This window comes from Oncorhynchus kisutch, linkage group LG4, assembly GCF_002021735.2.
Source record: "Oncorhynchus kisutch isolate 150728-3 linkage group LG4, Okis_V2, whole genome shotgun sequence".
Classification (NCBI taxonomy): Eukaryota; Metazoa; Chordata; class Actinopteri; order Salmoniformes; family Salmonidae; genus Oncorhynchus; species Oncorhynchus kisutch.
Window position 1 is genome coordinate 53,996,259 of NC_034177.2, and position 13,478 is coordinate 54,009,736.

A 13,478-nucleotide genomic window follows, 5' to 3' on the forward strand; every position below is an offset into this window, starting at 1 on the left:
ACTCATTCGGGGACAATTGCAATCAATATATATATTCAGAATTGCAGAAAAGGGTCTGTCCCAGGATGCCTGACCCTAACTGAGCTCAAGGGCGGTCCTCTGATTTAGTTCAAATCAAAAGGGAATTGTATTATCCTTCATTAAACAGTCCAAAATCATATTACACAATTTTACGAACAGTATCATACTCACTCATTCATCTTATACAACAATTAGATGTAAATCTCATATCTGAGGCTATTATATAAACAGCGTTATGGTAATGTGGCCACACCGTGTCCCATGAGCTTCCCCAAGTTGTAACAAACAGACCAGTTCGTAGCTGGATTCTTCACCAATCTTTTATACTTTCTCCGGAACATGAAATTTGTTCGTACCTCAAGTTCTGTGAGGTGGAAGAAATTCCTTTGTGCTCTATGAAAATTTACTCTGCCTCTTATACTGTGTGGCCATGTGGCAGGGTCTCAGGAATTTACGACCTCTCTCTGACCGCAGCAGCCTAGTTGAAGGAGGCAAGGGGGAGGCAGGGAGAGGGGGATGGGGCTTGCTATACCAAAGAGGGCAATGTCATGAAACAGCTTTGCACACTCTTGGCATTCTCTCAACCAGCTTCATGAGGTAGTCACTGGAATGCATTTCAATTAACATGTGTGCCTTGTTAATTAAAAGTTAGTTTGTGGAATTTCTTTCCTTCTTAATGCATTTGATCCAATCAGTTGTGACAAGGTAGAGGTGGTATACAGAAGATAGCCTTATTTGGTAAAAGACTAAGTCCATATTTTGACAAGAACAGCTCAAATAAGCAAAGAGAAAGGACAATCCATCATTCATTTCAGACATGAAGGTTAGTCAATGTGGAACATTTCAAGTGCAGTCAGAAAAACCATCAAGCGCTATGATGAAACAAGCTCTCATGAAGACCGGAAAGGAAAGGAAGACCCAGAGTTACCTCTGCTGCAGAGACCGAAGTTCATTAGGGTTACAAGCCTCAGAAATTGTAGTCCAAATAAATGCTTCCCAGAGTTCAAGTAACAGACACATCTCAACATCAACTGTTCAGAGGAGACTGCGTGAAATCAGGCCTTAATGGTTGAATTGCTGCAAAGAAACCACTACTACAGGACACCAATAATAAGAAGAGACTTGTTTGATCCAAAAAATATGAACGGATGATCTCTGCATGTGTGGTTCCCACCGTGAAGCATGGAGGAGGAGGTGTGATGGTGTGGAGGTGCTTTGCTGGTGACACTGTCTGTGATTTCTTTGAATGTAAGGCACACTTAACAAGCATGGCTAACACAGCATTCTGCAGTGATACTCCATCCCATCTGGTTTGCGTTCAGTGGGACTATCATTTGTTTCTCAAGAGGACAATGACCCAACACACCTCCAGGCTGGGGTAAGGGCTATTTGACCAAGAAGGAGAATGATGGAGTGCTGCTTTAGATGACATGGCCTCCACAATCGCCTGACCTCAACCCAATTGAGATGGTTTGGAATTAGTTGGACCGCAGCATGAAGGAAAAGCAGTCACATGTCATCAACAAAATCTTAAACAATAGGCCTATAGCAAATGCAGCACATGGCATTCATTTTTCACATGCAAATAGCACTTTTCAGTACTGCTGAAATGTTTCATTATTTGAAGCAATGGGCCCAATCATTCCTACATGACAACAAAAACATAAACAACAGAGTGGGCTCAGCTTTGGTTTCAGGGTTATGTTCAGGTAAAAAATGTACTAATCCATATTCTTTAAGATCAAGGGATATTTAATTCATTGGAACGATTGGAAATCTGACAGTCTATAGCCTAATTGTGTTATTAACTGTATTGAAGTAAAAATCAATAGGTTACAGGCCTACATAACCCATAAAGTGAAAAGCAACACCCATTTATAGCCAGCTATATAAACTCTAACTCTGATCTATCCTGCATTAGATGTTGTTCAAATGGCAATATTCCTTTTTGTCGTCTTCTAATGCTTCATAATGGGAAGTTATGTTACTGATAGAATTTTGGGCAGGTAACTAGATACTGTAACAGCAATAGCCCTTTTCAAAAGGAAAATGTATGCACATTACAACTTCTCAACTTCATTTACATCTTGGTTATTTATTTCACTGCATTCCTCCAAATTAGAAATTATGCTGCAGGAAAATAAAAAATACTCCAAAGAAGAAAGTGTCTTCACAGGCTCACTCATGGGCGTAACTCATGGGCGTAACTCATGGGCGTAACTCATGGGCGTAACTCATGGGCGTAACTCATGGGCGTAACTCATGGGCGTAACTACATGGGCGTAACTACATGGGCGTAACTACATGGGCGTAACTACATGGGCGTAACTACATGGGCGTAACTACATGGGCGTAACTACATGGGCGTAACTCATGGGCGTAACTCATGGGCGTAACTCATGGGCGTAACTCATGGGCGTAACTCATGGGCGTAACTCATGGGCGTAACTCATGGGCGTAACTCATGGGCGTAACTCATGGGCGTAACTACATGGGCGTAACTCAAGGGCGTAACTCATGGGCGTAACTCATGGGCGTAACTCATGGGCGTAACTCATGGGCGTAACTCATGGGCGTAACTCATGGGCGTAACTCATGGGCGTAACTCATGGGCGTAACTCATGGGCGTAACTCATGGGCGTAACTACATGGGCGTAACTCATGGGCGTAACTCATGGGCGTAACTCATGGGCGTAACTCATGGGCGTAACTCATGGGCGTAACTCATGGGCGTAACTCATGGGCGTAACTACATGAGGACACTGAGGTCCAGACATTTTTTCTAATAAAAAATATTAAAATTAAAATAAAATATATTTTGTACACAATCAAGAAAATAAATTATGGGTCAAGATCTTAATATTGCTCCCAGCGTTGATCAAAGCTCAGAATGCTTATATTCTTGATCTGACTGAGTTCTAATCACGTCTGCCTCTGCGATCGAGTGGAATCATGAACAGTGGTTTGTTTGATATGTTTGCCTGCGTCCCATGGATTTTGCTCCCAGATTTGCCTTTTTAGCAGTTTCACCACTCTCTCAAACGGCTAAAACGTTAAACGTTAAACGTGCCTGAAACGTTAAACGAACTATCTCAGCTCGATGTTGTCTCAAGTAGGCTGCTGACAGTATGTTCATGAAATGCCAGACAAAAGGCCATTTTAAAACTGTCCCGTGACTACTGACGTGTCTACAGACATCCCCCAAACAAACAAAAACCGCATAATGAGTGCACTGCTAAATAGTCGCTTATAGATTTGTCAGTCAGTCAATGAATGCATGCAGAAGGAGACAGAGGAGAGAGAGCGAGAACGGAAGCAAGAGGTTAGTACAGTGGTTCCCAAACCAGTGGTTCCCAAACCAAACCTATCTTCCCTACAGACCTACATTAAAATGCATAAAAAATGCAAGCAATACAGTTGTAAAATGTGATACGTTTTTGTTCATATCGGTGGTTGTTTGTCTTATTTCCATCACCCACTGGAGTAGTTTACCCATTACTCACCTTTTTGTTACCACTACTTCACTTATATAAATACAGAATCGTAAGTAATATTCTAATAATTCGTAGACAATGTGATAAAAATATCACCTGTGTGCTTCATTGATGTCTGTTTGTGTGGAGCTTGATTAGTAATGCCTAGGAATACGAATGTCAACGCTTTGTAATCTGGGAAAAGAAATATGTATGTTGAGTTAATGATATTATGCAATTCATCGATACAACTGAATGAACAGTCGCTGGTGCTACATGTCCGTGTGAATCATTTCTCATATTTCCCCCCTTTCAGGGTTGTAAACATTGCAATTGTATAGCAGACTGAGGTGATAATGGCTATGTCATTTTTGCTTGTTTTTGCTGTTCTTGAAATAGCATTCAAAAAAGAATGATTGTATAGAAATGCAGTAATGAGCTTGGGGAAACCCTTTATAACCCTTTATAATTTCTTATCTCCTCTCCCCAGGTGTGATGAAGGTTTCTCAGGTTCAGACTGCCAGGCATCCTCTCCTCTTTCTTCCAGCATCCTGTCAGACTTTGAGTCCCAGGATGGTCTGCTGGCCGTGTGGCAGGAGGTGATTGGTGGAGAGGTGGTAACACCTGACATGGGCTGTGGGGTGGTCTCCTCTGGGTCCTCGCTCTACTTCAGCAAGGTAGGATGACACACACACACACACATTTACACAAAGTGACATCATACCCAGTAGGTAAATCTGGTTGCAATGTTGTCATTATGATGTCTTTTATAGCATCATGGTCAGGTTGTATACTGGTTGTATAAGAAAGTTAGCAACCAGGCAAAGATAACAACTATTAAACAAAATTTTTATTATGATGTGTGTGTGTGTAACAGGCCGGATTGAGGCAGCTGGTGAGCTATGACCTGGACACAGAGTGGGCAGAGTTTGTGCAGTTCTACCTGCGTGTGGGCGGAGATTGGGTACAATGTAACATGGCAGACAGCAGGGAGGAAGGAGTGCTGCTGCAGTACAGTAATGACGGAGGAATCAGCTGGGGACTCATCGCTGAGATGTACTTCACCGACTTCACCAAGCCACGGTAAGGAGAGAAAGGGGATAGAGGAGAGAGGGAGGGAGGGGAGCGAGAGGTGCTGCAGTACAGTAATGATGGAGGAATCAGCTGGAGACTCAACGCTGAGATGCACTTCACAGTCTTCCCCAAGCCACGGTGGAGGGACTGGTTCCTCCACCGTGGGAGGAGTGGTTCCTCCCACTGTGGTGATTCCTCCTCCACCGGAGGAGGGACTGGTTCCTCTCAAGGGTTCTTCCTTTGAGGCTACTATGCTTTTGCGTGCTGTTGGGGGTCTAGGCCATGCAGATTAATGTAAGTCACAATGTGACTGGTGATGTAAAAAGGGCCTTATAAATGTGATTGACTGACTGACTGTCTGTCTGTCTGTCTGTCTGACCGGCATACTGACTGACTGACTGTCTGACTGATGTCTCCTCCCTAGGTTTGTCCACTATGAGTTGCCACAGGCCTCTAAGACCCCATGTACCCGGTTCAGATGGTGGCAGCCCCTTCACTCTGGGGACGGCTACGACCAGTGGGCCATTGATGATGTCATCATCTTGTCAGAGAGAGAGAAACACATCATCCCTATGGCCAACCCCACCATACCACAGGTAAGTCTCTCATTGGCTGACGACCCCACGCTGCCACAGGTAAGGATTTCATTAGTTGAAAATTACTGACAATCCCATTGGCTAACACTGAGACAGATGATAACAAAGGCCTTCTATACTTTGTGGCAATCTATCTGATTCTGGGATTTAGTGGTCAATATAATCACTAGGAAATATAAACATTTGAAATTGTGTATAAGACATGCCTGAATGTCTGAGCTCACTATGATGCCGAACGTCAGCTATTTGTCTTCTGTTGCAACTTATTGTTGGTGCAGCACCATCCTTAACATCTGCTATCTCCCTGTTTGTAGAACTTCTATGAGAAGCCGGCGTTTGACTACCCTCTGAACCAGATGAGTGTGTGGCTCATGCTGGGCAATGAGGGTATGGAAAAGGAGAGGAACGGCAGCTTCTGTGCTCCCACCCCCTCTGCCATGGTGTTTGGGCGATCTGACGGAGACAGGGTGGCAGTGACCAGAGACCTGGTCCTAAGACCAGGGTACACACTGCAGTTTAAGGTATGTGTACAGTCTCTCTCGCTCTCTCGCTCTCATTCTTTCTCTCTTCCTCTCCTCTCTCCCTCTCTTTCACTCTTCTCTCTCTCTCCTTCTGTTTCTTTTTCCCTCCTTTCTCTCTTTCTCTCATCTCTCCATCCTTCTGTCTTTCTCTCAGGAATTTTTAAGTTGAACTTCTAACACTTTTACAGGTTTGTACATAAGGCAATTACTTTTTAAGTGTATTTTATGTGTTTGTGTAATGTTTATTACTGACCCCAAAAAGTGGATCTAAAATAAAATGTCCCTCTCAATTCAGTTCAAAGGGTCTTTATTGAATGGGAAACATATGTTTACATTGCCAAAGCAAGTGAAAAACAATTAACAAGTGAAATAAGCAATCAGGAATTAACAGTAAACATTACACACACTCTCTTTCTGTCTGTCTTTCTCTCACTGTCTGCCCCCCCCCTCCTTCTTCTTCAGTTGAACATCGGTTGCGAGTCTCAGTTCAGTGCATCGGCCTCAGTCCTGCTGCAGTACTCCCATGATGCTGGCCGTACCTGGGCGCTGGTGAAGGAGGGCTGTTACCTAGGCTCCTCTGGGGCAGGTGGCTGTGAGGGCAGTGGGCGGGAGCTCAGGGAACCCACTGTCTATGCCACGGGAGACTACGAAAGCTGGACCAGGGTTACCATTGTCATTCCGCGTAACGTGGCTGCCAGGTAGGGGAATATTATGGGGTGGGGTCTTTGACACTGAGATCAATAACTAAGACACAATTACATGTACGAAAGACTGTGGGATGGTATAGGTTCATGTTCAGTTCATTCAATATTGGTCATTCAAGCTGGATTTGATTTAGTAATCAAACTTATGAAGACTGACAGACTTTCAGTGGTAGAACTAGGTATATTGTATTTCTTGTTGGAATTGCCCTGGTCTTGGCGGGGATGGCGACCCAAATGGGGATGCCATCCCTGTCACTTCGGCACAGCTTCAGGTGTATTACTGAAGCTTCTGTCACTGTGGAGGAGTTTCTGGTCGCCGTAGGAGAGAAGGTAGGCTATGAAAATGTTGCTTATTCGTCACGGATGAATAAAACGGTGGTGTTTTTTCTTAAAGAAGAGCATCTTGTTGATTGTATGTTTGAGCATGGTGTCCTTCTTAAAGGTATGTTTATTCAAGTTACAGTGGTTGCTCATCTAAAAATGTTGTGATCATGCTGCGGGACTTAGAGTAATATTGTGGTTTAATACGGTACCCTGCGTCACTACTTCATTGCTCCAGACCAGCGCAAGGGGGAGTTAGAGAACTGATTATGCTTTTGGGTCCCAAGGCGCTACTGTGTCTTTTACTGACAATGAATGTGACATAAACCAAATAGAAACTGATAATGGTGCACAACTTCAGTATTTCTTACTAAAACTGTTGTTACCCTAAGCGTTTTATTCTAAGAGAAACTTAGACTACAATTAGGTGTGGAAATGTTAGGATTATTTTGCTCTTACTGCAGCACTGTAGCCTACTCCCAACCGGTAACATTGTATAGTGCCTCAGTGCAATCTACATTGCTATAGATGCTGGTTTAATGCTAGCTGACCGGGACACCCCATGTTCAAGATTGGCCCTTTTTCTCGCTCACTTTACATTATTTGAAAACCTAATAATCTAAAAAATATTGTTATTTTTTAAACAAAGCGATTATTATTATTAATTCATTTAGAATTATATAAAGCCCCTTAGATATTCTTACAGATATATTATCAATCCTGTTTGTCACAAGCGTAGCAGGCTGTGAATTCTGCAAACAAGGTTTCTAGGATGGGCCATTAGCAGGACAATAAAGTATACATTGGTCATATTGGTCATGGCTCCCGGGTGGTGCACAATGGGATATCCTTGCAGTTCTTCAGCTGAGATAGAGTTGGTGCACGAAGTTCAAGGCACGAGGGCAGGGGGGAGGGGGCACTGGGCACAGAGCAGCGCACAGAAGATGGACCTAGCCCATGGGGAAGGAAGGGGGATAGGGGGGTCTTACCGAGCCTTTCCATAAGTCCACGCAAGTTTCTTCAACTGTCTTTTGACTGTGATTAGAGCGATCTTGATGTTGTGCCGTGATGCCAGCAGATTACAGATGGGCTTTGCTGAACGCTCATCTTCTTCATTCATCAGTGAGTCGATGGCTTGAATAGTCTCGCTGGAAATGGAATACAATGTCAAAATCTGCAGCATACAGTAAAGACCAGCATTAATTAGGCCTACTTTACAGTATTGTCGCCTACTGTACCTGTTAATTTTCCTGGGCTTTCGCATTCGGCATAACTCAGGCATTTGATGATAGTGTTTGTGAATAGCACTGTCCGTCACCAAAATCCCCAAGTCTACCAGTATTTTTCAAATGTCTCCAGTAGATTTTCCATTCCTCCTGAAAGCCCTAATCTGCTCATTTAAATGAATAGAGATCCTGGTCATGATACTGCAGTATGTTGTTACAGCATAATCAAAGTGAGGACAATCGGTGATCTGCTGTATACTTATAGCCTATTGTAACCTGAAAGTCACACCTTTCCAAGTACTCCTCACCCCGCCCCAATCGCCTACATTGAATTATTGATGGAGATCCATATAGATGACAAAATAGTTGGGGAAGTGATTCCATGGCACATGGTTTATGAATTGACATGCAATGTTCTGTTCTTCCTGAAAGCCCTAACAGTCAAATTAATTATCTGCGTTGCTACAGATGCTGCCGCTGATTCGATACCCATGCCAGCCGCAACCAGGAGATCTATGAGGCAACGCACAATTGGCCCAGGGTTGTCCGGGATGGGGAAGGGTTTGACCGGCCAGGATTTCCTTGTCCAAAACCAACAGATGGAGAAAACCTACACCATTCGAGCAATTTATTTCAACAATCGATCAACAAGAGGGCTTAATTATATTCTTTCTATTCGGAGCCTAGACCTATATTAAATAACTAAACTGGCTGAGGTAGGCTATGAGGCTTAACAGCCTTAACAGCCTAATAGAAGTAGGATTTGTTTTATTAGGCCTACTTACAATTGCAAATGGTCAAAAATGTAGCGTCCTACATAAAACAATTATTTAAAGAACAAAAGGCTGTCTGTGTCGGGATAGCCTGCTCTTGTAACGACATAATAAACAGAACATACTGTCAGCTTGAGATGTAAATATCCCTGGATAACCTCAAACAATAATATTAATATTTACTAAATAAAGTCATGCAGGCCACTAAGTTACTTATTCAATGAGAAAAGTTGCATTTCCCCTCAGACACAATCTTGTGGATGTCTGATTTGATGGATGGATGTGATTTTGATGTCAGTCCTCGATTGACTTGTGTGAAAGACAGTTCAGTCCTGTCGTGAGTCCATATTGCGCTGATAGAGGAAAATTAGGACTCGCTGGTGTATGTCGATCAAAACATTGTTAGCACATAAAATGCTAGTTTCTTTATTGTGCTGTATTCCTGTATGCCACCCAAAATGCTCACAGGGACTCGGCACTCCTGTGCGCATCCCTGATTTGTCTCGATGTCTGGAATTCAATCAGCTCAGTTTAAATTGCGGCCTCATCTAGCGAGGGTATAGTTTTCTTAGCAAGGGAGGAGTATTCTCCAACTGGGCGGACTGTGAGAGGATCACATACAAATGCAATGAAATCCTTGGGCAGACATGCTGTAGTCTTCCAATCTGGTGGATAAGTTGTCCCTCAGCTGCTTGATGAAATCTTCCATCACCTCTGTGTTAATGCTGCGGTCTGCTCCAAATTGAACAACTCAAGCTTCCTAGTAAAGGCCTCAAATTTCTCCTTCATGTCCACGACTGTTTCCCTCTTCCTTGTAACTTGCAGATTTAAGTTACAGAATATGTCCGCAAAAAAATCTGTGTGGGGAGCTTGCAGTTAACGATTCAATGTTTCTGCTCCAGGCCTCTCTATATGGGGCAGGAATACCATTAAACGTTCGATGCTTAGAATCATAATTACGTCTGAGATTGAATAATTTGCAAACAGTGATATTTTAATTGCAAATAAGACACACTGGTTTGGCATTGGGAAAAGATGGAGAGATGAAGGCATATCTCTCTCTACATTATCTGAAACTTCGATTTTCATTATAAACCTTTCTTCTTGATACTTTTTGAGAATTACATTTTATCTTGCTATCTAGCAAATTGTTCTGAACAAATGTTGACTTAATAAAAAGTAGTGTAACCTACAGTAGGCAACGTACTGTAGACCTGTTTTTCCTCACCAATCAACGCACAGAGAAATAGACCAAAATAATAATTGAATAGAGACATACTGATTTGATCAGATCAAAAATCATATCTTTTTGCCAGTGAATGTATTATGTACTAAGCATATGTGTTAAACATGTTAAATGTGTAGTGTAGGCCATTTAATTGTGCTAATATTATATACTTATAATGCTCTGGCCCACCAACTATTGGCTCAGAAAAGAATTGTCACATGGCCAAACCTAGTTGATGAACCCTGATATATAATATGTCTTACAGAGCCTTTCCATAAGTACACTCACGTTTCTTCAACTGTCTTTTGACTGTGATTAGGGTGTGGAAACGGTCACCTTGTGCAGTGACATATTTTCCTAACGGAGTGGTGCGGCGGTCTAAGACACTGCCTTGCAGTGCACACTGTGTTGCTACAGATGCTGTTTCGATACCCATGCCACAACCGGGAGACCAATGAGGCGACGGGGGCTTTGGTTTCTCTCCTCCTAAAAGAATAAATAAATAATTATACATAACAAACCGGCTTTATTTACAAACTAGTAAGAATGTCTCACCCCATGTTCAAAAATTGCCTTTTTCTAACTCACTTTAGGTTATTTGAAAATGAAATCATCTCCAAAATATCGTTATCTTTTAAACAAAGCCATTATTATTATTATTAATAAATTTAGAAATACAGTGCCTTGCGAAAGTATTCGCCCCCTTGAACTTTGCGACCTTTTGCCACATTTCAGGCTTCAAACATAAAGATATAAAACTGTATTTTTTTGTGAAGAATCAACAACAAGTGGGACACAATCATGAAGTGGAACAACATTTATTGGATATTTCAAACTTTTTTAACAAATCAAAAACTGAAAAATTGGGCGTGCAAAATTATTCAGCCCCCTTAAGTTAATACTTTGTAGCGATTATCTTTGTGAAGAATCAACAACAAGTGGGACACACCTGCCTGGTGTGTTCCTTGTTCTTCATGATGCTCTCTGCGCTTTTAACGGACCTCTGAGACTATTACAGTGCAGGTGCATTTATACAGAGACTTGATTACACACAGGTGGATTGTATTTATCATCATTAGTCATTTAGGTCAACATTGGATCATTCAGAGATCCTCACTGAACTTCTGGAGAGAGTTTGCTGCACTGAAAGTAAAGGGGCTGAATAATTTTGCACTGAAGCCTGAAATGTGGCAAAAGGTCGCAAAGTTCAAGGGGGCCGAATACTTTCGCAAGGCACTGTATATAAAAGCCCCTTAGATATTCTCACAGATCAGATTGGCCCTAGCGAAAAAATGCCCCTTAGATATTAATTTAGAATCTTCCAATCCTCTAAATCGAATGATTGGCTGAGAGTCACGTCATTGAAAAAAATAGTTTTGATATACTGTAGGCCTACCGTAGGCGACATGAGTCTCACTAGTGTTGAGTAATGTGCTGTTAAAAGTGGTGTAAGTCTTATTTATTTAAAAGCATATTGAGGTTAGAAGCAACAGGATTTGAAGCAATAGCCTACCCGCTGTGGTCAACTATGTCAGCACCATTTCGCTCTGCTCTGAGACAAGCAATGGGGACTGATCTTGATAAATCAATGAGATTTTTATCTTCACTGAATCTCCGTTTTACAAGCAAGGTAGGTTGATAGCTTCAATGGCGATGACAGCTGTTCCCTGTTGGTCTGTGATAGGCTGTTCCTGGGGGACGATGCTGGCACTGTTCACCAACGTGACCGGGGCTACCAGGCTGACAGGACATCAGAAGCCGGCAGCAGGGCTTCATTGCACCCAGCGGCTTGAGAGGCTATGAGGAGCCTACTCACTCGGGTAGCCACTGCACTGGAAATCAAACTTGTGGTCAGTGATGACTCTCCATCTCTACCCATCTCTACTGAGTTCTGCCAGGGGGTGCTTCCGACTCACAGCAGAGACTGGACAATTGAGTTATGTTGCGGGCGCAGAGTCACTTGGCCTCCGGGAGTACCCTACCATGGACACCATGATAGTTGTCATGGTTCTCCCTGACTGGGAGATTTTAGGGCGGAATCCGAGACTAAAGCCGGGACCCCCAGAGTCTTTGATGCGGACTTGAAAGCCAAGTTCCCTGTGCTCTCTTGGCCGCCTTACCAACGCGGCCATGCTGCTGCAGGCCTACCTGCAGACTCTGCTGTTCCGACTGCAGAAGGGCACAGAGGAGCTCCTCCGGGAAGCGATGGAGGTGTCTCGTCTGCTTTTCCTGCTCCAGAGGGATGTGGTTACCTCCCAGTGCCATGTCTGGCTGGCCCAATCCCGTCTGCCATCTGCTCTCCAGAGCACATTTGCCAATCACCCCAGGGCTGACGTTTGGCCCAGGGGTTGATGACATTCTGGAGCAGACCGTGAGGAACCGTGAGACCCTGAGACGGTTCATGCCACCTCCTCAGGCCCCGGGCCCAAGGCAGACGGACCGTCACCACCCAACTGCACCCGAGCAATGGTGAGGTCCCTCTCCTGCCCCATCGCCTCGTGCTGAGGGACGACAGCAGGGATGGGCACAGCGTGCAGTGGAGCAACAACCTGTCAACCGTCACCACCATACGGATGTGCCTGGGGGACCCAGGCGATCAGGGTGCCAGGGGACAGGCGGGCCCTGGCAGGACCCCTTATACACCCTTCCCCGGCCTCGGCCGCTGCTCCTGGCCTCAAAGGGCAAAGTGGGAGGAGGGTGTGGAGTCCCCCTGGGTGTGGTCCACAATGCTCGACGGGTAGCGATGTCGGCCTCTGTCCTTCAGGGGCCTTCGTGTCACCACGGTGGCCAACCCCCTGAAAAAGAAAACCCTGCGGCTGGAGATCCAGGGGCAGGCCGTGTCCAGGGACAAGTGGTTTGTGATGCTGGACCTGAGGGATGTGTACTTCCATGTTCCTGTTCACCCAGCTCATTGGCAGTACCTCCGATTTGCTTTCGAATGGACGTCTTACGAATTCATGGTTCTTCCCTACGGCCTCTCCTTGGCAGCCCAACACTTTCACAAAGTGCATGGTCGCTGTCCTGGCACCTTTCATGTCACCAGGATTGTTGATCCTCAATTACCTGGATGATTGGCTGATTTGTGCCCCAACCAGGACACAGGTCCTGTCAGACAGAGATATGCTCCTGACCCACATCGGCAAGCTGGGCATTACTGTAAATGACAAGAAGAGTCATCTGACGCCCACCCAGAGGGTGGCCTTCATTGGCATGGAACTGGACTCAGTCCTCATGAGAGCATGCCAGCCCACCAGAATGGTTCAGGTGATCTTATCTTGCCTCGTCCACTTTCGGCAGAGGCGGGTGGTATTTGTCCTGACCTGCCAACACTTGTTTGGCTTGCTGACGGAGGCCTCAGTGCTGACTCCCCTGGGCCTGCTCCATCTCCGGCCTCTTCAACTGTGGTTCAACTCCCCCCGGCTGCACCCGAAGTGCCACTGTCACCGCCAGCTGCAGGTGACCACACAGTGCCTCAGGGCATTATTGAGGTGGAGCTATCACTCCTTTCTCTCAGGTGATGTGGAGATGCTGAGGATGTGCC

General features: G+C 44.5%; 1 protein-coding gene across 4 annotated transcripts in view; it reads left to right on the forward strand.

The window, feature by feature from the left end:
• LOC109888924 (reelin) overlaps positions 1-13,478 on the forward strand; it is a 268,663-nt gene that overhangs the window by 189,307 nt on the left and 65,878 nt on the right. For all 4 annotated transcript variants that reach the window (XM_031823231.1, XM_031823228.1, XM_031823230.1 and 1 more), the window contains 5 exons: positions 3,985-4,171; positions 4,372-4,577; positions 4,993-5,164; positions 5,479-5,685; positions 6,148-6,383. In XM_031823231.1, the coding sequence (XP_031679091.1) occupies positions 3,985-4,171; positions 4,372-4,577; positions 4,993-5,164; positions 5,479-5,685; positions 6,148-6,383 (1,008 nt within the window). The remainder of the gene's footprint in view (positions 1-3,984; positions 4,172-4,371; positions 4,578-4,992; positions 5,165-5,478; positions 5,686-6,147; positions 6,384-13,478) is intronic.